Source organism: Cavia porcellus, unplaced genomic scaffold (genome assembly GCF_034190915.1).
Source record: "Cavia porcellus strain 051 isolate PalLab524CR breed Dunkin Hartley unplaced genomic scaffold, mCavPor4.1 scaffold_3, whole genome shotgun sequence".
Classification (NCBI taxonomy): domain Eukaryota; kingdom Metazoa; phylum Chordata; class Mammalia; order Rodentia; family Caviidae; genus Cavia; species Cavia porcellus.
Genome location: NW_026947486.1, coordinates 92,924,015 through 92,950,011, shown reverse-complemented (window position 1 = coordinate 92,950,011; position 25,997 = coordinate 92,924,015). Strand labels below are relative to the sequence as shown.

Genomic DNA, 25,997 nt, shown 5'->3' with positions numbered 1-25,997 from the left:
CAAATGACAGTAGCTAAATTCCTGTGGGACAGAAACTTGCTTCAGCACCATCTTGACCAAAGGATCAGTCTAGGACAGACTCTAAGCTGTATCTTGCATCTAAATTCAGAGATTAAAATACACAATGACATATGTGGTGTTAAGAAATGAGGTTCCTCTGAAACGTGCAACTAGAGAAATGCAAAGCTGGTACATCCAGAGATGTCCGACTCAAAGAAAATGATTGAAGTAAGAGATAACACAGAAGGCAGTCCAGTTAAATAGATAAAAAGCCTTTATTTCTAAAATGTGGCTTAATTACATTCTAAATGCGCTAAGCTGCTTTTAGAAGTGATCCTGTAATGCAGAGTAACCAAAGGAGGAACAGTCAGGGCTCTTGGTCGTGGGCATCAAGATGTCACTCCCATGGCAATTCAATCTATGGAGTTTTTCTTCAGCTGTTTCTTGTGATGTCCAGTGGGCCGCTTTGGATTGCTAAGTGTGACAGACAGGTCTGACCTTGAGGAAGAACAGTAGCCCACATCCTCTGCTTTTATGGGCTTAATGATATGGCCTGGCTTGGTGACAACCTTGGGAGTGGTGAGCTTTTGGAAGGCCCTCTGGGTGTTCCATGTGGATCCTATTGGTGTCTGGACAGTCCTTTCAAATTGTTGATGGTGGGTGAATGGATATGGAAGCACCTGTACCTGGAAGGAAAGAACAATGTGGTGAGCCAGGTCTGGGTCCCAGCATCTAACTAGTCTCTAACTATGGTGCATCATGTACTATTTTGGCACAGATGCAGTCCTATGTGACATCCACAAGGGAGTGAAGCTTCACTGTCATCTAACCCTTAGGAGTCCCAGTCTACTTGAGCACATTTGGGAGGAGAAGGGCTTATGTCAGTACAGGACCTTCCAAGGTTACCAACTTGGGAATTCAAAGACCACCCAAGATGGCTCTTATCTAGCTTTAGTTATTAGAAGGCCACTGTTCTTATAAATGCTGGCTATGAAGTGCCAGGAGACTTGTGTATTCCTATGGGTTTGATGACCTCTCCATCCTCCTGATGCTCTCTATCTCCTACTTCTCCTTGACTGATGATTTGGCTTAGACAGGGGAGGTGATTTATCTAAGTGACACATGGGAGTACAGCCCCCTAGGGGTGTTTTCTTGCCTAATGCTCTTCTTTTTGACACCCAGCATCACCTTCAGCTTCAGACATGTAAATAATCTATAAACACTTGCCCAGTGAAAGAAGGGAAAAACCCAAAGTAGAAAAACAGGGAGTTAAAAATCAGTATTCTTTGGAGTTAGTCAATGGAACTCTCAAGAGCTCAGTGGTCTTGGTAATTGTGAAGGAAAGAGATTCTCTTTAGAATATACCAAAGAATGTCCTACTTGGGTTGTTGCTTGATCTATGCATCTCATCCAGGGCCAGGAAAAAAATTCAGTTTCAAAACTATCCCCCCACACACCCTAAAGCATTTTATTTTACAGCATGTTGGAATCTGCAATGTATTGCTTATTAAAATCATGAGCAAAATCAAGGGAGACTTGGAAAAGCACTTGTCAGCTTGCTGTGACTATATCTAAAAATCAAGTAAGAGCTCTAGAAGGGAAAGGTAGAATCCTAGCCTGTCAAAACGTCGCCTCTCCCTCCCTTTGTCTCTGACTGTCTGGTCAATGCTTACTTTCCAGTTATACACCTTCAACTCAGACCACAGTGGCTATAATTCCTGCAATGACTACTTCACAAATAAGATCAAATACAATATTATTGAAACATATATATAAAATCTCCCCACTATGTTGTTTAATCACTAAATGATTCTGTTTCAGGAAAGCATCTTTTCTTCTCTTTCTTAAATGACAGGGAATTAAACCCAGAGTCTTTCCACTGAGTCATGTCCCTAGACTTTTTTTGAGGCAGGGTCTCACTAAGCTGCTGAGTTGCCCAGGCTGGACTTGAACTTGTGATCTTATCTTAGCCTCCTAGTATGTTAGGATTACAGGCATGCGATACCATGCCTGGCTACCTTAAACATTCTTGAAGGCCTGATCATGTTCAAATCTTCTTGTTTGTAAATATCCCTAAATTTTTATATGACATAACTTAAAATCCTTTTACTATCCTAGACACGTTCTGATGTGTCCTTTTTTTGGTCTTTTTTGAGATAGGGTTTCACTATGTAGTTCAGACTGGCTTTGAACTTACTTTGTAGCCCAGACTGGCCTCAAACTCACAGCTATCCTCCTGCCTCAGCCTCCTGAATGCTGGGATTACAGGTTATGTACCACCATATCTGGCCTCTAAAGTATCAGTTGAAAGTACTTGCAAAGATTTTCCTTTTGGTCTAAATTGTCTTCCTAGTCAGTAATTAGGATAATTGTATCTGCAACTATGAATCTTTTTTTTCAAGAGTAGGAAAATTTTTGGAGAAAAGGAATTGGGAATAGGAATAGCTACTGAGAGACAGGAAGGGTCCTGAATGTGTTGTCCTGCAATTGTTAATCTTCTAGCCTGTAGTGAAAACAACAGATTTGATTTCATGGTCAAGATGACACATCCCCTTGGCCACAGATCACTAGAATATTGCTTTCAAGAAACAGAGCAGGCAGTCATGAGCTCTCTAAGCCTCACCTGATGTGCTGCTGCTTGGATGTTACGCTTCTCACTGATAATCACATTTGGCAAATTCTTGTCTTTTCTTGGAGGACCTTCAGGGGCTTTAATGAGAAATCTGGAAAGCAAAATGGCACAACCAGGGTTTTAAGGATTTAGCCAAATGGGCAGGGAGGACACTGAAAGGAGAGGTGGGTGATGATGCCTGTCATCATGTTCCTTGCTCTTACCGGCGTCTTTTCTTGGCGCTGGGCTTCAGGCCTATACCACCCCACTCGCCCCAGCCAGGAAGCGTCAGGTCCACATCTTTTGGCTTACTTGCCTTCACAGCCTCCTTCTTCTCTTTCAAAAAATCTCTGATGACATCGTCCCCAGCAAAAGCTTCTTTTATTATCTGCTTCTGGTGTTTCTCCTCTTCATCTTCCTGGGGAGAAACAAAAAGGCAAGCTATAGCTCGCTTTCAGAGTGTGGTTCAAGAATGTTTGAATTCTGGGTCGTGACATTTTAGCGCCCCCTAGGGGGAAGTGCCGAACAATGGCGGTCTTGCAATACAAACCAATCAGCAGCCAATCCTACTCCAATTTCCTTTTCTTTGGGATAAACACCCCTAATTCATAACCACTTAACATAGCTTTAAACTTTCAGAAAGGAAACTTTAGGGTGAAGGCAGGAATGTGGGCTTCCTCCAATTTAAATCCCTAAAAAAGCAAGTGCCAGGATGTCTTACCTTTAGCAGTTTCAGTTACCTAATTGAAGAGTCCCAGACCACTCAAGATCCTACTGAGTGAAGTCAAAAGCTCAACGATTCACCTTTCAATTGTCCTGCCAAGACTTGGTCAGAATTTAGGATGAATCTCTCCTTCTCAGGGCAGTTTTAGAGTCACCCCTGGGAGGTTTTGGCAGCTCAGAATTTAAATTGTTGGGGGTTTTCAGCAACACCTATATACTTGCATCTATTAAACTGTCAACAGGGCCAATCTGGCCCCATAGTATTCCAGACCTCACAACTACTAAAATTTGCCTCCAGCAAAACAAAGCTTGGCCGATTCTACTCCCTATGTAGGAAGGGCACTTTCTACACCAGCTCTGACCCCACAGTGGCCCACAACCCTGGCCCTGCTCACCAATTCCTCTATTGCTGTGGGAACTGCCAACGACTTCACAGAAGGCGATTTTGTAGTTAGGAGATTCTGAAGATCAATCATTTGCTCCTTTTTCTTCCCCTTAGAGGCATCAGTCTGGTTGTCTGTGGTTCTCTCTGTTCGTTCCCCTTCTAATACAGGTCTGGAAAGCTCCCTAATTTGAGAATATTCTTCATGGTCCAGATCTTCTAGATCCTCCAGTGTCTGTACTCTCTCTGGCCTCTGCAGCAACAGAGGTTCCTCTTCCTCTGGGGCACATTCCTCTCTCTGGCCTTGGAGAACAGTCTTCACCAAATTCACATTTTGTTTCTTGGATTGACAGTTTTTTTGGTTGAGTTTCTGAGTCAATGCCTTCAATTCAGATAATACCTCCTGGCTGCTAGAATCTGGGAAGAAACAAGAGCTGTCAGCAAAGGAGCTTGGAAGGTCCCTAGTCAATGAGCATTTGTTGAGCACTCATAGAGTGCCAGGTATCATAGAAGGATCCTAACAAGGAAAAATGGGGAAGTAAAGATTTTACAGGATGGATCTCCTTGAGAGTTAATGAAACACTACCTGTCAAGGAGCAGGTAATGGAATTCAGGTGTTAAAAAGCAGCACATTAGGAAGCAGATGTCTTGGGTCTTATTCCCAGTTTTGCCAGTGACTCACTGTACAACTGAACTGGCCAGGGATTTAATTTTCCAGGTATAGTAAACCCTTTAAGGGAAGATCTCCTCACACTTGAAATTTTTAAAAAGGTAGACATTTTAGGCAGACATAATAGCACATGCCTATTAAATCCCAGCACTCTGGGAGACTGAGGCAGGAGGACTACAGGACAAGTTAGTGAGACCCTGTTTCAAATAAAAAAAAAAAGACTGGGAGTGCAGCTTAATACAAGGCCTTAGGTTCCCAGTACTGTCCCAATAAATCAATGAATAAAGAAAGGAAGGAAGGAAAAGAAAACAAAGGGAAGGGGAGGCATTTTAACAGGTAGCCTCCGAATATAACTCCATTGTTTGCTTTACTGCTTATAAAAATCTTCTCTGGGATAGTTTTGTCTTGACACAAGAATCTTCGTATCTTAACAGTATTTCATAATCTGCTGTGGCCTAGTCAAGAAGAGATAAGTAGCTACTTTCTACCGTGAATACAGTTCACACTTTCCAGCTACTGGCAAAATCTGAGCAAACATCTCTAGTCTCAAGAGCCTTGAGGGTAACATGGCAGAAACACATAGTACTTCTCAATTGCCCTTTGCGATCACTCAAGCTTCCTCCATTCCCAAGTAGACCCTGCTCTCTAGCTCTGGCTTGAAGCCATTGCAACTTCTTAGGCACAGTGTTTGGACTAAGAATCAAGTTTCAAAGAAAAAAATCAAGTTTCCTTACTCATTTGATGGAGACTTATGTGTAAGACACTGTTTCATAGAAAGTTTGGGAATTTTATTACTTATAATTCAAGGTAATCCAAATCAACATTCATGTTCATATTATATCCAACAGCTTTTTCCATATCTTGCTAGATGATTTACGTTTTCTTTTTTTTTTTTTTCCTGGTACCGGAGATCAAACTCATGACCTCGCGCTTGCCAGGTAAGCTGAGCTAAATTCCCAGCCCCAGGTTTCCTTTTTAGGAGATGGAGTCTGGCTGCTTCCCAGGTTGGCTTTGAACTACTCAGCTCAACTGATCCTCGGCCTCCCTAGTAGCTGAGGCTACAGGTGTATGCTACTGAGCCTGGCTAGATAACCAGTTTTTGAGTTGGCTCAGGACCCAGCTATTGTTCTATGGTTGTACAGAGGCCAATAAATCAATGAATAAAGAAAGGAAGGAAGGAAAAGAAAAGAAAGGGCATTTTAACAGGTAGCCTCTGAATATAACTCCATTGTTTGCTTTACTGCTTATAAAAACCTTCTCTGGGATAGTTTTGTCTTGACACAAGAATCTTCACATCTTAAAGGAGTATTTCAGCCTGTAGTGCTGCTTTCCAAAATCCTTCCAGAAATGATTACTTATAACTATTAGTCCCCAAAAATCTCCAGCTGAGAGCACTTAAAGTTCTCATAATACATTCTAAATGACAGCTTTTTTAAAATAAAAATTTACCACATGAAAAAGACTGCTGTCATTAGAATGTATTGTTCCTTTATAAAATCAAATCAGGCCTAAGAATTTGCCCAGATAGCCAAGGGAATAACAGGTAGAAAACATTCACAAAGTCTGAGCATGGAGCCACAATTCTAATTTACCAGGCAGCCTGTGGAGTTATTCATTCTTGTAAAGTCTCACCCTATACATTCATATACTCTAGCATCATGAAATGCTACAGATGCCACTCGTACTTAACAAAGAAGACAAACTCCAGCAGTTTGAAGTTTTATAATAACTCCAAAGCCACTTGCACATGCATGCGTGAACAGATTTTCAGCTTTACTGTCCAATCTGATGTGTTGCTCTATGATTCATAGGTACCTGGAATGCTAAGTTGTGCCCTTACTTCAAGGATGGTATAGTTGTCTCTCTGAAGACTGTTTAGGCACCAGAGTAGGAAATGTGCCCGAACACACTGTACAGTCATACAGATGACTGCTTATTAAAGGCTTCTGAAGAAAAATGGTTATCACGAATCTATTTCACTTGAGGGACCTAGCACACTCACTCTTTAAGAGTCCCTAGAGTTTAATCAGTAGGCAGCATGTGTGGGTGGTGGGTACTTGGCTTTTTTCTTATAGTCCATCCCTCACAAATGTATGTATGTGTGTGTGTGTGTGTGTGTGTGTATATGTAATATATATATATATATATATATATATATATATATATATATGTTATATAAATTATAAATTTGTCCCATTTCATCACAGCTCACCTTTTGTTTTCTGACTGCCCACTGGCTCAGCATTCTTGCTGAGCTCAGAACTTTTTCTGAGAGATCGTCTTTCCTCAAATTCCTGCAACAGAACTTCTTCCTCTCCTCCTGGTTTTTCCTCTTCTTCACTTTCAGAAACCTCCTGGACCATGGGCTCAGGTGGCTGTTCAGGGTCCTTCTGGATTTCACCTTTTGCATCACTGTTACAATTCCTGAGCATCCAAGGATTTGGTCCATCCGTACACATTTGTATTTCATTCACTGCATCAGGGACAAGAAGCTCTTCCTCTTCTGTACCTTTCTCTTCTTCTTCACTCTCTGAGACTACCTGGAGTTTCTGTGTCAGTTCTTTGTTCTTAGCCAACTGTTCTTGCATAGCTTGGCGAGCCTGGAGAAAAAGAGTTACAGCACCAGAAAACCGTGTCATTAGTGACCACAGTTAGACATTTCTTGGTTCATCTTTTTCTCTTTCTTTCAATCTTTTTTTTTTCTTTTAAGTATTGGAGATTAAACCCAGAGCTTTCATATTGAACCAATCTGCCATCCCCCTACTCCCACCTCCAGTTTTGAGACAGGATCTTGCTATGTTGTCCAGGCTGGACTCAAACCTTCTGATGCTCCTACCTCAGTCTGCAAGAGTGCTAGGATTACAGGGTTGTATTACCTAGTCTATTTCTTTTTATTTTTCCTGGCCCATTTCTTAAAGCTGCATTCCTCCATTTAATTTTTAAGTATTTTTTACTGATATCTAATTTTTTATTATTTATTATTATAGGGTCTCATTATGCAGTTCAGGCTAGCCTTGAGCGTAACCCAGGTTAGTCTCAAACTTGCAAGGATCCTCCTGCCTCTGCTTCCCAAGTGCTGGGATTACAGGTATGTGCCACCATGCCCAGCCTGATATCTAATGTTTAAATCACAGATATATCACTATATCAACAATTGTGGGGAAAAAAGAAGAAAAAAATTTTTTTGGTACCAGGGATCAAACTCAGGATCTTGCACTTGCCAAACAAGTGCTTGTGCCACTGAGCTAAACCCCCGGCCCAGAAGACAAATTCGTGTTCCACAAGAAATCAACAGTGAAATACATTTTTTAAAAAGCCCCTCTCTGCTTTACTAGATTTGCATTTAATACTGTTTCTCTTTCATCTCTTTTTCTACTTTGTTTCTGATCATTTTTCTCTCTACCATAGTGAATTTTCTGATGCCTTTATAGATTCCTGTTTTTTTTCCCTCCAATTTCAGCTCTTCTTTTACCCATGGACTCTTACCTCTAGATCATATTTGGCCATAATTGCCTTTGACTTGGCCCATTTCCCGCTGTTCTGGTGCTTAAGACTCATTCGTTCCTGGAAAGGAAGGACAGAGTAAGATTTTCACTACCTTCCAGGGAAAGTTGTCTCAAAGGGTCAGGAGGCAAAAGGTAGTCTCACCATCATTCTGGCCTTTTCAATTTTTTCTAGTTCCTCCAATGCAGCGGCAGGATTGACCTTCTGCAGCTGCTCAAACTCTTTTAGGGCTTTCTTGACCTTTCCTTTCTTTACAATTTTGTGATACCTACAGGGTAGAGAGGAGGAGGGAAGAATTTAAGAGTCAGCTGAAGCACTGATACCAGATACCTAAGTGGCCATGCTATCCAAGGGTTTTCCCTCTGAATTTCTACAATGGCAGAGTTAACTGACTATAGAGATCCAATTTGGGATCTGAGAGGATCAACTGGATTCTTGGTCTCTGCAGCCAGCCCCAGCCCTCAGGGGAAATTTCTGCAGAGCAGAGTTCTCTCTACTTCTATAGCCCAAGAGAGGAATAGAAAGTTTCTTCTGGAGAGGCAAAAGGTAAAATGAAAAGAAAGCAACTAAATAGTCCTCTTTTGGGCAAAGTCAAGTATGAAAGCCAAAGCCAGAAGAGTGGGTATTACCCAAGCATGCAAAACTATTGGGCTGGCTTTGGGGGAAAAAAGGCTAGTCATTCTTAATTGGAATCTCTCTTTTTAAACATTATATTTTAGAGATGGAGTCTGTTATGTAGCCTAGGCTGGACTCAAACATGTACTCTTCCTACGTCAGCCTCCCCAGTAGCTGGGATTATGGGTACACACCATCACACTGTTGGGGGACCTTTTTTACATGACCCTAATTACTGTATCAAAGAACTCATCATTACCCATATCATTTTCACCCATGGGCCTCCTTACTTTTTACTTTTGATTTTTTTTTCTCTTCGAGCCTTGGCTTCATAGTAAGACTGCAGAGCCCGGGCCCTCTGAAGCTCCGCTCGGCGCATCTTAGCCTGAAATGAATGGCATTTACAATGATTTCTGGGTTTGAGGGCAAAGGCTGAGAGGAGCAAGGTGTGCCTAGGTGTGTAAAAGGACCTGCGACACTTACCTCTTCCAGGCTCATGGCCTTGAGAGAAGCTTTTTCCATGGGAGTCAATAAAGGGTCTGTCACTGGCTGCTTGTTTTTATACAGGATGTTGAAAATTTCTTGCTCCAGGGGGGTTCTTGCCTTAAGAAAGCAACAAAACATTTTAAGTCTTACACCACACTTCTACAGGTTCTCTCTTTACATTTCTATTACTGTCTACTTTTTTTTTCTTTTTTTGTATTTTTGTATTTTTACCGGTACCAGGGATCGAACTCATGACCACACGCTTGCAAGGCAGGCGCTTATGCCGCTGAGCTAAATCCCCAGCCCCTTACTGTCTACTTTTTAACAATTCTGATGAAAGATATCTTCATCAAGGTGATTTTGAGGCTACTCTACAATAGTGAGCAAGAATCACTCTGTGCTCAGCTTATCAACATAGTATGTAAAACAGAATTCTATTCTCTTAGGAATCTAAGCAGGACAGAGAAACAGATGTACCGGACTGTTTAGAGTTTTGATAATCAAAAACAAAATGATCTTTGTAATGGTATGTGTATTTGAAGCATACAACTATTATTTTATAGCTAGGAATCTCAGATTCATATAAGCTCTATTAAGGAATATTTCTAGGGGGCTGGGGATTTAGCTTAGCGGCATAAGTGCCTGCATGGCAAGCACAAGGTCATGAGTTTGATCCCCAGCACAAAAAAAACCCAAAAAGGAATATTTCTACAAGGAAGAAGAGATCATCAGCTCTTAAGCATTATTTACTACTGATGGTATAAAAAGGAAATAGATCTGTATACTGACGCAGAAGGGAACTCAACTTTTAAAAACCACAGCCAACAGTTGCAAATCATTTTATATATGTGTTCTTGGTATCATTAATTACTCATGAAAAGAAAAACATGACATTCTTTGGCACATTCTAAAATTTAGTTTATGGCAGGGTGTGTTTTGATTTCCTGAACACAAAAGGACACTCCCTTAAAAATATGACTATCATATAATTAGTCTGCTTCCTAACAGTTCAAATTTAACTATCCCTTCCCAAGGTGATTGAAATTATTATGTATTGCAAACATATACAAATAAAAAATTAGATATGTAAAAAAAAAACCTCACACAAACTTAAGTACTCTTTTATTTTTGGCCCCAAAGATTGAACTCACGACCTTATGCTTGCTAGGCAGGTGCTTATGCCACTGAGCTAAATCCCCAGCCTAAGTACTCTTTTCTAACTTTGGCTCCAACTCCTCAGTTTCCACTTAATTTTGCATGGTAGGAAGTATCTATATGTTAAAGTGAATGAACTGTACACCAGTTATTTCACATGTCAGCAAAAGATCCCATTTGCTGCTTGACTGACATTGTGAGGGTGGCTAAAATAATAAGGCCAATCATGCCATGGCCCGCCTTGACAAGTCACAAACACAGCCTGGGGCAACAGAGGCAATTTCAAACCCCACACACATATTGTATGTGTTCCTTCAATAGCTATATACATCATGGTCAGTATTAAACTTACAAATATCTGGACAAACATATAAACACATCATCACATGTTACACTATGCTATTGATTTAGCCATAAACCTATTCTACTGAATAGTAAAGGTGCATGTTCTTCCATTTTTAGTATTTGTAGTGGTGATCAATCACACCCTGCAAAGTGATTTATATTACCATGTTGTGACCTCCCTTCAATTCAATTCAATTTACCAACATTTATCGATTGCATCTACATTCCAGGCACTTGTGTGGGGTGCTAGGAATACACAACTAAGATAGTTCCTGTCCTCATAGAGCTCACAGCCTTTCAGAGCATAGAGAGCCATATGCTACTAATAATGTAACAGGTTAATGTTATTTTATGGGAGTAAACATGAAAGAAGGAACCATTAATTCTGATTATAGGAGGTAGGTAGGTGACTTGGGGAAGGAAGTCACTTTTTGAATTAGGCTTTGAGAACTAAGTATATTTCTTACAGGAGGGGGAAAAAACCAAATGGAAATAAGCATAAGCAAAACATATCAGAAAACAAGAGTATAAGAGAAAAATGTGTTGGTCTAATATGGTCTCTAATTGGGGAACCTTTGATGAATTTTAAGTGGGAGATAATCAGGTTTGTGTTTTAGAAAGAAAATCCTGTTAACTGTGTGGAGATATGGATAGAGACCTTAATTAGGGCAGTGAAAATGAAAATAGGAATCTAGTAGTGAGAGTAGAGATAAGATTTACAGGAGTAGCCAACTGTATAGGGACAAGTAGGAGCAGAAGCCGAAAACCAGAAGTCACAGAACTTATGTCACATCTGGTGTTGCATGCCTATAATCCCAGACCTCTTGACAACATAGTGAGTTTGTGGCCTGCCAGAGTAGCAAGTGAGACCTTGTCTCAAAAAACCAACTGACCAGAGCCAGAGACCACCTGTGCTAGACTGAGCCCCCCCTCCCCGCTGAGTACCATAGCCTTTGCCAGCCAGGGCATGCTGCGGGTGGGCTCACTCCCTACCCCACCACTCACTGCAGTCTACGATGATCCTTTTGTGTCTGAGCTCAAGAACCATGGCTGTGGGCTGCATGGCCAACACCAGCTGCCCAGCCGCCATGGAGGTAAACACATGAATGACCTTGTTGCAGTTGACACACGGTGCTCAGCAATGCTGACTTCCTGCCATGGAGCTGACAGTTGACAATGAGGCAATGGCAGTATAAATGAAGACCAAACGAGAAGAGCAGAACAATGCCCAGGTGTCTACCTCAGCAACATTGTCGAGAAATGAACTGGGAAAAAGGATAAAGTTTCTCTAACCAAGACCCCAAAGCCAGACCACAAAGAAGTGAGAGAATGAGCCAACAAGTGGAAGCTGCTTTCACTGTGGGAGCCAGTGGAAAGCAGGGGTGCCAGCTCAGGGCATGCTGTGAACTGCCAGGCTAGTAGTATGTTGCTTCTAGAAGTTCCATGCAGTGAAATGGAGGCTCCTCAAAGCAGCAGGGCTGTCGGGGACCCAAACCCACTACTACCTCTCTGAGGGCCAGCAGGTGGTTCTCCTATGCAGTCCAGTAGACCCAAAAGCAAAGCATTTCCCCTCTGCAATGTGTCAGAAGGAGATGTCCAAATCGGCCTCACAAATCAAAGATAAAGTGAAGAAGATAACTAAATGAGGAGAGACCTGCTTGTACCATACCACCATGGGGGGTAGGTGCCCAGTGAATCATGGAACTCATCTGTGAGAACACGGAGAACGTCAAGGACTTTGCTGGATGGTGCTACATGAGGCATATAACAGGCAGCTCCTGGCCACAGGTGCAGAGTCACCACCTTGGGCCTAGATAACCACATGTACTTGAGCAATGTCACCAACAGCCACTCCAAGGTTTGGTTTGTATCTCCCCAGAAGCCTTCACATGACTGCTCTGTCCTCCAACTTCTGGATGAGCTGGCAGCTTCATGTTTCTCTGTCTTAACTAGCCTTCACATTTTCTGGGTATTGAGAACAGAATTTTTGTTGTCCCTATCTTGAAAGCCCTGTTGTCCCTCTGTGGCTCCCTGCCTCTCTTTTTTGCTCTGGTCAACACCTGGACAGCCTGTACAGGTCTAAGGATAGCACCCCCTGTAGCATACAACAGAGTCACCCTTTAGCCACTTGGGAAGGCTAGACTTAGTAGGTGACTGTTTGTATCCATGAGGAAAGACAGGATGCATTGCAGTTGGGTACCTGTTCCTGTGGCACTATCTAATCTGGAAAGCATATCCAAAAGCCTGCAACGATATAATATTGAGGTGTATAACCAGCACACCGAACAACAGAGTTGAGATTAGCCATGTGACCAGGCCAGGAGCTCAGGCTCTTGAGAAAAGGGCTGCCTCTGGATCTGAGCAAGAGTCACAGAGGCTGCACCAACCCAGCCTGTCCTACTGGAGAGAGAGATGCTGAGATGACCAGTCTTACATCATCAATCTGAATCTCCTCGAGAGGCTCTCACCTCACACTGAGCAGCCTGTACATGGTAAGGATGGTCATTGGCCACATCTGGTCACTCAGAGTGCCCCTAAACCACAGCATCTACCCAGCTGTGTCTGGAAGGTGCCAGGTCTTGACAGCACAGCAGGGAGCAGGTAATCGCTGTGCGGTGGCAGTGAGGTGGGGAATACTATCACAGAGAGGGTTCTTGGAATCAAAAGATTTCTGAGACAGGAAAATCTGACGCTGATTACATATTTGATGAGGAATTATCCTTGTGTTTACATAAAGTAATGGCATTATGGTTTTTCCTTTTTAAAGGGACCTTTCCAGTGAAACTCCTGAAAAAGTTTATGCAGTATATGATATTTGCTTAAAAAATACCTGTGGAATGAACAGATGTAAGTGAGGCAGGCTGGTGTGAGCTGGAAGGTGACAAAAATGGGGTGTGTGTGCGTGTGTGCTATCATCTGGATCATTACACTTTCTCACTATCAGTTTTAGCTTTTTTATTAGGAAAAGTCAGATGCCATGGGAAACAGTGAGGTGAGCATGACAGTGGCCTCCCATGGGAGGGTTACCTAGGTTTGTCTAGGCAGCCTTCCTGGGAGAGAGATGAGGCAGGAAGGACGGCGAGAGGGACTTGCTTGCATTGCTGGACTTAAGGGAAGGACCAATGTCTAGGAAGGTGGTGGGCTCTAACAGCAGGGAATGGAGAACTCAGTCCTACCACTATGAGAAACCATGTTCCACCAACAACCAAAAGATGAAGGAAGGAGCCAGCTTTCCTGGCAAGCTTTAGCCAAGTCAGTAAGACCAATTCTTCCAGAACTATAGGACCTGAGTGGGGTGATCTGTCATAGCAGCAGAAAACTCATATACATGTAACAACGTGTGACAGTATACAATGGAACACTCTTAAGTAGAAACAGATTGTGAGCAATAAGCATGTACATTAAACTCTATCTCAGATGGAACTGAAGTTGAAGAGAGACCTAATATTTGCTCTTATTCAATGAATTGCTGTCCAGGGCCTATGAAACATAGGTTGCTGATTATAAACAATTGAACACAACTGTTGAAATGTCACCCAGAATGATTCTTTCACTCTGTAACTATCCTTATGCATGGAAAAATCAAGCAAAGAGGAGGTCATCTTGTTTTCCACTGTAAGTGAAAATAAACCAGCATATAAAAACCACAAAACTAAACAACCAAAAAAGCCACAGGGTTTACAGAGGCAATATTAAAAAAAGTCCTAAGCCAGGTGTGGTGACACATGCCTGTAAGCCTAGCACTCAGAAGGCTGAGGCAGGAGGATCAGCTTGAGTTCAAGGCCACCCAGATCAGCATATGAAGACCCTATCTCAAGAAAAAAAAGTCCCAAGAAAACCCAGAAAGTACCAGAAGTATGCCATAGAACACAAAGGCACTCCAGCCTGTTAAATTTTTTTTTCTTTAAATTTGAGATAGGGTCTTGCTAAAAGTCCTGCCCAGGCTGGTATTGAAATTGTGATCTTTTGCCTCATCCTCCCAAATACCTGAAATCACAGGCATGCGCCACCATGCCCAGCAGAAGAGTTTTTAAGAATGTGATGTGCCAATAGTGTTGTCATACAGGTTGAAGATTAAAAGGGTTTGGGATGTACTGATTTGCAGGCTGCTCACTAAATCCCTCTGAGAAGTCTCAGCAGGCTAAGAAGGTGAGAAGGTAGAGACAGGAGTGGGTACCAGCTGGGTAACAATTTACCTCACTTTTGAAAAGCTTAAAATTCAACTTAATAAAATCTGTTTGTATACCTTGGGTCAGATTAGGTCCAGTCGGTCCCTCACTTATTGGTTTCCAGCCTTTATAACGCTAGTGTACCACATGACTCTCCAACCTCCAGGTGGGGCTTGCAGCACTGTCTAAGCCATGGACATCCCACCTGCCTTCAGGGCATATTGAGGTGCCAAGGTTCAGAGAACACTGGGAGATGCCAGTGTTGACTTGTGCGGGGAGTGGTAGTGGTGGTGGGGGAAGTTACCATCATTTCTAGGGCTCTGCAGTTCACAAATGCTTTCTCACACATTAGCTCATTTCACTCTTTTCAGTTAGAGTTAAATGAAATTTTGAGAGAGAGATCAAAATTACAGAAATTTTATTTCTTTTTAGATTCTCAATCTCTAGAAATCCTAGTGCATACTAGTCTTCGCTACTTTGTGCTACCAGTTGTGAGGACACTGGGGCATTGTGAGCCAAAATGCACCTCCGAATTAGTTTGTTCTGTACTTCTGTGCTACACTGGTGAAATGTCTCAAAAATAAATCTCAGAGTAATGAGCGGCATGATATACCCACAGTATGGAGCATGGGCCACAATCCTTGAAGAGTTGTGTCATCAGTCTCAGTGCAACCTCCTTTACCATTATTTTGCCTTTAACAACCAACTCAGCATTTTCCTGCTGTCTCCAACATTATATTGTCATGTAGAAAAGCAAGGGGCAGTAACAGAACATGGCAGCATATTACTGCTTTTCCAATTAAAAAAGAAGTAAACATGCATATAGAAATAAAACTCTTTATTATTATTATTTCTGGTACCAGAGATTGAACTTAGGACCTTGTGCTAGCTAGGTAGGCACTTGTGCTGCTGAGCTAAATCTCCAGCCCCAATCCTCCCCTGCTTTTTTTGGTACTAGGGATTGAACTCAGGACTTCATGCTTGTCAGGCAGGTGTTTATGCCGCTGAGCTAAATCCCCAGCAACCTCCCCACCTTTTTTGGATACTGGGGATTGAACTCACAACCTTGTGCTTGCCAGGCAGATGCTTACAACACTGAACCAAATCTTTGGCCCTTAAATAAAACTCTTAAGTCAATAACAACAACAAAAACTTATTAAAGTAATTACTTCTGGGTGGGCATGGGGGTAAAAATGAGCACATAGGGATGGCAGGAGCCAGACTTGTCACTATCTATCTACGGTACATTTTACTTTTGAACCTGAAAATTATATTACCTCTTCCTAAAGTCTCCCTTCATTCTGCAGCCGCACCTTATACCTGACCATTTTTTCATGTGGAAAAGGAAGCATCCTAGAAAGAGAATGGTAGTAACTTCAAAAACATCAGAAAATAGAGCTTATCCCCTTAAGTGACTACTCAATTTCTATCTAGCTCTCATGCAAGCAACTGTATTTTCTTAACTTTAATTAGCTCAACATATGACACATTATCATTCCTAGGTTTTTAGAAAGCACAAAAGAGAAACATAAAGAGACATCTATGCATGGTTTGGGTGTTGCTGTTTTTGACTTATTTTTAAGATAAATTATCCTATTATAGACTGCATAGCACCGACAACTTTAAAGCACTTGTTCACAGACTATCATCTTCACCAAAGCACTGCTAATGGTGCTAAGCTCCTGATTTTCTTAGGATTGCAATGTGGCTTTAAGTGCTTTTAAAAAACTCGTGGATAAGTTGGCTGGGGTTGTAGCTTAGTGGTAGAGGGCTTGCCTAGCATGTGAGAACCTCAGTTCTATTACTTAGCAGAACAAAACAAGGGCAGAAAAAAGAAAACAGAATGCTCCCTCCATCTTGGCAGTCAGATGTTAACAAAACACTTAGAAATAGCCAAGAACTGTACACTGTAACTGAATGAAGAGACTATACAGCTACTGGACTGACTCTTGCATGACAATGAAGATAGGCTACCTTTTCCCTTTTTTCTTCAATATTGAGAAGTGAACCCAGGGCCTTGTGCATGTTTTTGGGTAAGGGCTCTACCACTGAGTTGTATCCTCATCTGACAACCCCTCCCCCTTAAATTTGAGAAAGGCTCACTAAATCAGCCAGGCTTGGCTCGAATGTGTCGATACTCCTGCTTCTGCCTCCTGATTAGTTGGGATTATAGGTGTGTGTCATTGCATCCAGTACCTTTTACCCTTTCTGATAACTAAGCTATAATATCTCAAACTGTTACTTAGGCTTAAGATGTTCATTCAGATCAGTTGCAGGGTCCGAAATCTGCAAGTTGTATAATCTCACCTTTCGAGTTGGGGTTGATTTTGTCACACTCACCTTCCAACTACCGAACACGTGTTCAATGGGAACAAAGCTCGCCGGCTCCTTCTCCAAGGGAAATACCAGCTGCTCTGCTTGCCGATTCTTCAGAACGATAGGATCCCATTTGGAGAGGGTCTGTGATGTTTTATTGAAAGCTACTTCTCTGTTGATCTGAAGCAGGAAAAGCACAGTACATAAAAGAAAGGAGTCATGAGATTATGCATTAACCTCAAAAGACTAAAAAGAGATTGGGAGGCAATGTTTCTTAGCCCAAGAAAGCATCAGCATGCTAGCACTTAACTCTTGCTTATTTGTCAAGACTGCAAAAGCCCCTTATTTCATTTTTCTATTTTGTCTTTTTGAGACAGGGTTTCACTATGCAGTTCAGGCTGCCCTGAACTCACTCTGTAGCCCAGGCTAGCCTTCAAATCACAGCAATCCTCCTGCCTCAGCCTTCTAAGTGCTGGGATTACAGGCATGTGCCACCACACCAGGCCTTATTTTAATATTATTATTAAACCAGGGGGCCTTCACACTGAACTACATTCCCTTTTATTTTTAAATTTATTTTTATTTCCAGACAAGGTCTTGCTAAGTTGTTCAATTGCCCCAACTGCATTTGAATTTGTGATCTTCCTGCCTCACCTCACAGGTGCTGTAATTATAGGCCTGTAACACCGTATTTGGCTGTCCCTAGTTCATTTTTAATCTTGTACTTAGGGAGGAAATCATAATCCTTCTTCCTCTCATTTTCTGGGCCTTTCTTCTTCTCTATTATCCTATTTTCCTTTGTTTACTCACTTTTTTCTCCTTAACAACTTGCTTCTCAGTCACTTACCCTTTCAACCTCCTGTTTGTTAAGGGGCAGTTCCACAGCCTTCTTGGATTTAACTCTACTCAGTTGCTTTTTCACAGCAGCCAATGAAGATGAAGTTTTAGCAGGCTCAAGGAGGTCTGAAAGGAGCAGCTTTTCTCCTGATCCTGAGGAAAGGCCAAAGTTTCTGGTAAGACTAAGAAATAAGGCAAGTATCTTGCAAATGTGCAGGGAAGTAGGACTAATTCTCTTCCTTCAATCCTGACACCATCTCTTTCCTCCATCCTCCAATGTGCTGGGAGATGGAAAAAAGGAGAAAAATATTTACCCTAACTCTAGTCACTTTCTTTCCCCCGGCCTTTCTGCTTCCACTCTTGCCCTATTACAGTTCTCTCTGCATAGCAGCTGAAATGATCCTTTTAAAGATGTGTGTCACAGCAAGCGTGTCACCATCCTGCTGAAAATCTTCCAGTGGCTCCCTAGTGTTGGGCGCAGGCGCTCAACATACCATACCCCACCCGGGACTAAGGACCACGCCAGCTTTCGCAATGCGCTACGTCCCTCTTTAAATTAGCCAACCCGTGCGCATCTCGTGCTCACTCCGTATTCGCCCTGTGCCGACTCTGTGGCAACTCCTGATTGGCCACAGCTGGATATAGTAGCCAGAGCCTGCGTCCCATTCCTGCCCTGCTTCCTCGTGGCAGCCTGTGATTGGTCACGGCCAAATATATAAACCAGAGCCCGCGTAAATAAAGCAGCAGTTAACTGTCGCCCACAAGAGCGTCTCCTGTCTCATTGGGGGGCTGCGCCGGTCACCCTAGTATATGTGGAATCTCATCAACCTAAATGACACAGGATATGGGAGTCAGTCCCTGTCTCTCTCCAGCCTCAGGCCACTCCATTATGCGCCAGTCACACCAGCCTTACTCCTAGCGTTCCAACACGCTGTGTTTCTTCCTGACAGCCTTTGCACAGTGCTTTCCCTGCCCACACTGATTTCTCCTATCTTTGCAAAATTTTTTGTCATTTAGATCTCAGCTCAGTTCTGCCTCTTTAGGGACCTTTCATGACCACAGTAGCAGCACAGTCAGTTCCCTGATTGTACCATCCTGTTTCAAGTCTCATACCCCACCTCCACTGCAAGGCCCATGTGATCATGTCTTATTCTTCACTGTAGCCCTAGCATCTCATCTTTTGTTTGTCTAGAGACAGGGTCTTAACTATGTAGCCCAGGCTGGCCTTAAACTTCTTGATCCTCCTGCCTCAGCCTCTAGAGTGCTGGGACTACAGGCATGTGCCATCATGACCAGCTGCCTTAGCATCTTAGACATCATGGAAGCATAGTTACCCGTTGAATGAGTGAGCTTGGAATAAATACATTGTTACTTGCTCTGGGAGATTACGTTGGTTTACTACAAACACAAATATTCAAGTTACCTCTATTGTGACTATGGTGATAACACTGACATCTAGCTCTGTTATGAGATCAAAATTTCAACTTTGCCAATTACCAGATCATACACTTTCAACCAGGATGATGTTTCTCCCTTTATGGCCCCCCAATAGGGTGTGAAAATTGGTTCTTGAGGAAGGCATGTGAAAAAAAAAAACCTTAGATGTTATAAAATATTTATGTACCACTAAGGTTCAATGTGACAAACAAAATCTGTTTTTAATTTTATTTTGGCTTTTCTGAGACAGGGTTTTGCTATGTAGTTCAGGCTGTCCTCAAACTGGCAGGGATCATCCTGCCTCAACCTCCAGGGTGCTGGGATTACAAGTATGTACCACCACGCCCAGTTGTCAAACAAAATCTTAATCCTTAAACTAGGCATAGTGATACATGCCTGTAATCTTAGCACTGTGGAGGCTGAGGCAGGAGGATCTCTGCAGGTTTGAGGCCAGCCCAAACTACACAGACATGAGACCCTGTTTCAAAAATACCAAACCAACTAACCAACCACCACCATAACAAAAAGCTCAAAAAACTTAATTCTTAGAGTAATTGCAAGAGAGGTATTGAGGTTTTAAAAAATACTAAAAAGATTCCTCATAGAAGCCATAAACAAAAAAGTCTAGGTCAGTGATGGCAAACCTTTTAGAACTTTCAGTGATACAAACAGCCCACTATGGCATGTTCACCACCACTGTTCTAGGTGAAGCATCTTGAATATGTAACATAACTTATCTGAGCTCCAGCTGAGAATATCTGTTCTAACTCAGTGTGGAGAACTGAGATACAATGAAATTATGCTGGCACAGTGGCACATATGCCCCTGTAATCCAGCTACACCGAGGCCAAGGCAACAAGACTGTACGTTTGAGCCCAGCCTAGGAAACTTGCAACATACTGTCCTAAACGAAAAAACAAAAAGCTAGAGACACAGATCAGTGTTCTCCTGGGTTTAATCTCCAAGATTGCATAGAGTAAAAGCAACTGATAGTTAGAGAGCCACACAGATGTATAGTGTGATTAAGAGGCAGCTGACTCTCCCACCACCCCCAGTAGTGGGGATTAAACCCAGACAAGGTTTCACTACATTCTAAATTATCTGGTCTGAGTGTGAACTTGTGATCCTCCTGCCTCAGCCTCCCATAGTGCTAGGATTATAGGTGTGCACTGCCACATCCAGCTGAGGCAATTGTCTTCATTCAAGCTCTTTTATCCAAGAATAATCTCACTAATCTCCATAAAAAATTTTAAGCTTAGCCTCCTAGGCTTTCTTCTAAAAAATGGAAGAAACTTGAGCTGGGCATGGTGGTGCATGCCTGTAATCCCAGCACTCGGGAGGCTGACGCAGGAGGATTGTTGTAAGTTTGAGACCAGCCTGGGCTACGAAGTAAGCTTCAAGGGCAGCCTGAAAAGAAACTCGAGGGTACCTGACCACTTTTCTGAACCTATTCTCATAGGTAAACATTTATAGTATGGCAACAGTAATCACATTAAAAGCAGTTTCTAGGGACTGAGATAATCACTTTGAGTTTAGAACCCATAAACTGCCATGCAAAGGCATCTTCCTTTGTTCAACTTACCTTCAGAACTGACATTAAACTCTGACACCTTCAAACTAGCCTCAGATCTCTCAGCCAATTTCCACCTAAAATTAGGCGAAACAATATAACAGAAATGGGAAGAAACAAATTATTTCTCTCTTCAAAGAAGGCTTTGACGTCACACATTTTTGTTCTAGGCTCAGCTTTTATCATAAAGCAATTAATAAATCTACTCCTAATAGGGACTTGGTAGTTTAACCTTCACCTTCTCTTATGTAGAATCAGCCCATCATAAATACGAGGTAATGCAGGATAACAGAAAGAATAGACAGGATAATAGAAAGATTGGATTTGGATTCAAATACATCTGGATTTGAATCCTAGATTTAATTCTTTGAGCTGGGTGACTTTGGGAGTAATTGAATTAACTTTTGTAATGGGGATATGTAATGCATAATTAATACTTCAAAAGAGGTTCTTGCAATGTAGTCCAGGCTGGCCTCAAACTCACAGTGATCTTCTTGTCTCAGCCTCCTGAGTGCTGGGATCACAGCGGTGTGCTACCATGCCCAGCTTAAAAGAGTTTTTAAGTGTGAATTAAATAGTCTAATGTGTGAAGGCCTAACACAATAATTACATTAAGAATAATGATAGTTAACAACAATTATATAATGGTTATTATATACTAGGCACCGGTGTTAAGATCATAACATCAGGCACTCAACAAATGTTAACTGTAGAGAAGTCTCATGGAGTCAGCTAGTTATAATCTGCTCCAGATGATAGGAATGTTACCTCTTCTTTCCATCAAGAGAGCCAATTGATTCCAGAAGCTTTTGATGCTTTCTCTCTCCATCACTGTCCCCCTAGACACACACACAAAAAGGAAAAATCATTAGAATAATGAGTGGAAGAAGATCACAACATTGAAACAGGCCCACATAAAAGCCCTGGTTCTTTTGCTTGGTGGAGGACTGGGTAATCTGATGCAGTTTTGTGTGCAAATATTCTAGCCCAAGCTCAAAGAACTTTAAAATCCAAAGTGACTCACTTTAAGGAACAAAAATTGTTAGTAACTTGAGAGTTAATGTCACAACTCTCTTCTGACTTGTTTGTAGAAGAAAAGGGTGTACAAGGGTGATGTTTTTGTGTAGGATAAATAGTTGTTATCTGACACAGAAACCCTGGCATACACAGTAAGTCACAGCCATAAAGGTACCTTTTCTTAAGGAGAAAACAACAACCAGGAAAAAAAGCCAACAATGACAAAAACCTAACTCCTTATTAAAATAGGAGGTCTGCATGCATATCCTCCAATCAGAAAAAAATTTAAGCTGTTTTGTTGGGGGAGTAAATGCAAAATTTCTATAGTATCTGCTTGAAATTTAGCTTAAAATATGTATGTATATTGCAGTCAGATTATCAAATTTCTATAGATATTCAGATTTAAGAAATACTGTAATGAGGAACATGTGGTATTACAAACTATAAGCAACTGGAGGACATTGTAATTTATGTACTATGATGGTACTTAATACATTATCTTGCACATGAAGTATTAAGTAATTAAAATTTACTTATGAAACCATAAGAAACAAATGTTCAACTGTTTCCTTTTCAGTAATGTGTTGTTTACTTCAATTCTGATGGCAGTTTAGCAGTTGTCACCCACCTCATCTTCACTGGCACTTAAGGGGTAGTCTTGCAAATCCACGAGTTCTTCCTGCTGGCTCAAAGCCAAAAGACTGTTTAAAAAAGGTAACAAACATTAGCATTGAAAAGAACTTCTATTTTATTGCAACAATCTCTAATACATTGTATCTTTGGTTTTCAGTACAAAAGAGCCCTGTTTCAATCTACAGATAGAGGGGAGCGGAAATGCAAAGCCTTGAGATGTGCTATTCATATACATCAACTCTACACAATGAGTGTATCAGGAACTGCAAACAAGTACCCAGTCCCTAAAGGAATAATCTCGTCCTTTGACAGAGGTATAAACTAAGCAGTGTGAATACCTTTGGAAATCTGTCATGACATTACATTTAGACCAATTTAAATTAAAGGCAGGCATTCCTTCCAAAGTAAGCTGTGCTTGGTAAGAACCATACAAAAGTACATGGAGGGGCTGGGGATTTAGCTCAGCGGCATAAGCACCTGCCTTGCAAGCAGGCAGTCGTGAGTTTGATCCCCGGTACCGATAAAAAGGAAAAAGACCAAAAAAAAAAAAAAAAAAAAAAAAAAAGTACATGGAAAAGAACCAGCATTTTAAGGACTTGCACTACTTCTCCAATTGACCTCTGGGACATTAGGTTAGGTGGCCAAAGGCTGTTTCTGGCTCCTAAGGGAAGGCAGTTCATGATTAATAGTTCTAGGCGTTTTCCACAGTAGACACTTTGACAGGTGCACCCAATCAAAAGTGTTATGTTGATCATGTATTTTTCAGTAATGGGGAAATAGAGGACGGGTGGAAAGCAACCCAGTAACCTGTTTTTTCTAGGAACTTGGTTGGCAAAGTAGGTGCTTAACTAGGTGATGGATACCCAGAAACAGATGTACTATGACCCAACAGTACATGTAGGTATTTGCAAGTCAAGCATTACCAAACGTACACTTAGTGTTCCCACAGTGGGGAAAGGGCACACGGGACACCAGAGGGTTGTGAAACTGTGGATGACTGGCGTATAAGTCACGCACAGCCTGCGTGGAGGGCTGAAGCTGGTTGCGGCAGGGGCAGAAGAGGGGTCACGTGACAAAGAAAGTGAAACAAATTAACTAAGCTGCCCAGAAAGAGCTTGCTTGCGTCAGGACCACCGGGAATGCAGCTAAAAGGCTGTGAAGCCGCGGGGATGAATGAGATTAAATGAAAAGGGCTTTGGAGGCAGCATCGCAGAAATAGATAAGTGGGGTCCTAAGAGAGGAACGACTGCTGTTGAGAGATGGCTCCCATTTCCCAAAGGACAGAGACCTCGGCCCCCAAAGAGGCCCCGAACCGTCTCCCTTTTGCTCCTTACCCCTCTGCAGCCCGCATCGCATTCATCTCGGCAGCCTGCATCGCTCACATGGGTCCAGAGCGGAAGCCAAAAGGAAAGCAGTTTCCGTGCCGGCCTCAAAGCGATTTCGGCTTCCGCCAATCGGATGCGTCCTGAGGCGTCACTTCCTCCCGGTGCGAGGTGAGTGGGAACCCGCGGCCCGGGGAGAGGTGGGAGCGAGAGGCGGGCGGGCGGGCGGAGCTCTGCATCCTCGCCTGGCCCGGCCCGCCTGGGGCGCGGCTGAGCTGCCCTTCGGCTCCAGTCCTCCAGGAACCTGCCATTCCGGAGTTTCGGCTCCTGGAGCCCCGGGCTCAGGCCCTGTGCTCGGGACTGGGCCCGAGCCTTCGTTGTGTACCCCTAATGTAAAGGCAGAGACTCGAGTGAGCACCCGTCCGCGTCCCAGTCCCACAGCACCTCAGTGCCGCTGCGGCCCTAAGAGGTGGCCAGGTGGGCCCAGGTGACGCCAGGTGAACAAAGCAGGTTCCCTCCCATCTTCAGGAAAATGCCTTTTGATTGCTTCCTCTAATTACAGTTCTTTGCTCCTCTCCCTACTTAGCAAAATTTCATCCAATGGGCACTGTCAGGGCTTCACTTCCTCACGTCTCATAACTTTTAAAACTTTTTCCTTTTTTTTTTTTGTGCTGCTAGAGATTGGACCCAGGGCCTCATGCATACCTTTGACACTTGACAGTAAAATACCCAACTGCAGTGGTCAAATATGTTGTTGGGTAAAGGAATTGTGAAAGATGTATAATTAAGAACGTTTGATCTTGACTAAAACTGCTAGTGACTAGCCAGGCGTGGTGACGCAGTCCTGTAATCTTAGCACCCTGGAGGTTAAGGCCAACACAACAAAATAAAACTACTTTGACTATCCATAAATAAAATATTATGTCTTCACCCACAGATATTTTTGTATTTGGTGTAACTCCTATTTAAAAAAAAACGACCCAAGGTCAGCCAATACTTGCAACATGACAACTATGATTTTACCATAAGTGCATAACTTTGTATACACTATCACATTTAACATAGTCCTTTAAAATAGGAGAAGCTCAATAATTGATTTTTGAATTAAAGAGTGAATAAAATCATAGCTCTATGTCCTTTATTTTTTGGTATTAGGAGTTACTATGATTAGTTTTTCTGAGACATGGTCTACGAACTATTTAGTTCAGGCTGGCCTCAAACAGGGGGCCTAAGACTCCCAAGTGTTGGGCTTACAGATGTGTGCTACCATGGCAAGCCGCAGTACTACAAATTAAACGCAGAGCTTTATGTTTGCTCAGCAAGTCTGCTACCACTGGACTACATCACCAGGCTTCCATTCTTATAGAAGATTTTTAATAGTAGTTATTTGTGTGTAATTTGAGAATTCAGCATGACTTTGCATTTATTATATAATTTAATATTTTATTAACCTTTTCAAGATATTTTTGAATTTACATATAGCTGTAAAAAACAATTCAGAGATCTTGTATATCCTTAACCTAACAGTAATCTGCTAATAGTAGAACTTGCAAAACTGTAATACAATTTTTTTTTGGTGCTGGGGATTGAACTCATGACCTCATACTTGCCAGGCAGGCACTTATGCCATTGAGCTAAATCCCTAGCCCTGTAATACAATTTTATAAGCAGAATATTAATACGAATACAATAAAGTTACAGGAAAATTCCATCACCGCAAGGATCATTCCAGTTGCCTTTTTGAAGCGCACCCACTTCCCTCCAAACCTGCCTCCTTAACTTCTGGCAACCATGAATCTGTTCTCCATTTCTATAATTTGGTCATTTCAAGACTGTTATGAGTATAAATAGTATCATACAGGATGCAACTTTTGTGATTGAGTTTTTACACTGGAGATTTACTTAGCTCACTGTGCATATCAATCTGCTTTTTGGTTTCAGTTTAGGTGTATAAATCAATGGTTTTTATATATTAAATGGAGTTGTATAACCACCACAACCATAGTGAATTATAGAACGTTTTCATCACCTCCAAAAGAAACTTTGTACCTTTTAGCCATCAACCCACATCTTCCTCCTTCCTTGCTCTAGGCAGTCATTTATCCATGATGGGTTGCCCCTCGCTTTGGGACTATGGCAAGGTACTTCAGTTCATCATGGCAAAAGTGTAATGTTGTGGAGCAAGCTGCCCCTTTCACAGAAGCT

The 25,997-nt window shown here is 42.1% G+C and overlaps 1 protein-coding gene across 2 annotated transcripts; it reads right to left on the bottom strand.

Annotated features, from left to right (window-relative positions):
* Window positions 1-256: 256 nt before the first annotated feature.
* Window positions 257-23,943, bottom strand: Utp14a (UTP14A small subunit processome component). Of its 2 annotated transcripts, none has more exons than XM_063246398.1 (15): window positions 23,805-23,943; window positions 22,466-22,538; window positions 21,589-21,659; window positions 20,833-20,897; window positions 17,824-17,966; window positions 17,001-17,156; window positions 8,989-9,108; window positions 8,796-8,890; window positions 8,035-8,158; window positions 7,873-7,950; window positions 6,599-6,986; window positions 3,730-4,133; window positions 2,836-3,029; window positions 2,624-2,723; window positions 257-686 (listed from the first exon to the last, which is right to left on the bottom strand). In XM_063246398.1, the coding sequence occupies exons 1-15, from the start codon at window positions 23,843-23,845 to the stop codon at window positions 414-416; spliced, it is 2,325 nt and encodes a 774-aa protein (XP_063102468.1). In that variant the 5' UTR covers window positions 23,846-23,943; the 3' UTR covers window positions 257-413. The 2 variants fall into 2 exon arrangements, 1 of the variants encoding a protein (XP_063102468.1); XR_010046649.1 differs by having other exon boundaries at window positions 427-686; window positions 2,928-3,029.
* Between the last annotated feature and the right edge of the window lie 2,054 nt (window positions 23,944-25,997).

Coding starts and splice junctions, on each gene's coding strand:
- Utp14a (XM_063246398.1), bottom strand. CDS start 23,845: ATGCAGGCTGCCGAGATGAATGCGATGCGGGCTGCAGAGGG. Junction 17,967..20,832: donor GTTTAATGTCAGTTCTGAAG/GTAAGTTGAACA, acceptor GCCTTTCCTCAG/GATCAGGAGAAAAGCTGCTC. Junction 17,157..17,823: donor ACAAACAGGAGGTTGAAAGG/GTAAGTGACTGA, acceptor TTCCTGCTTCAG/ATCAACAGAGAAGTAGCTTT.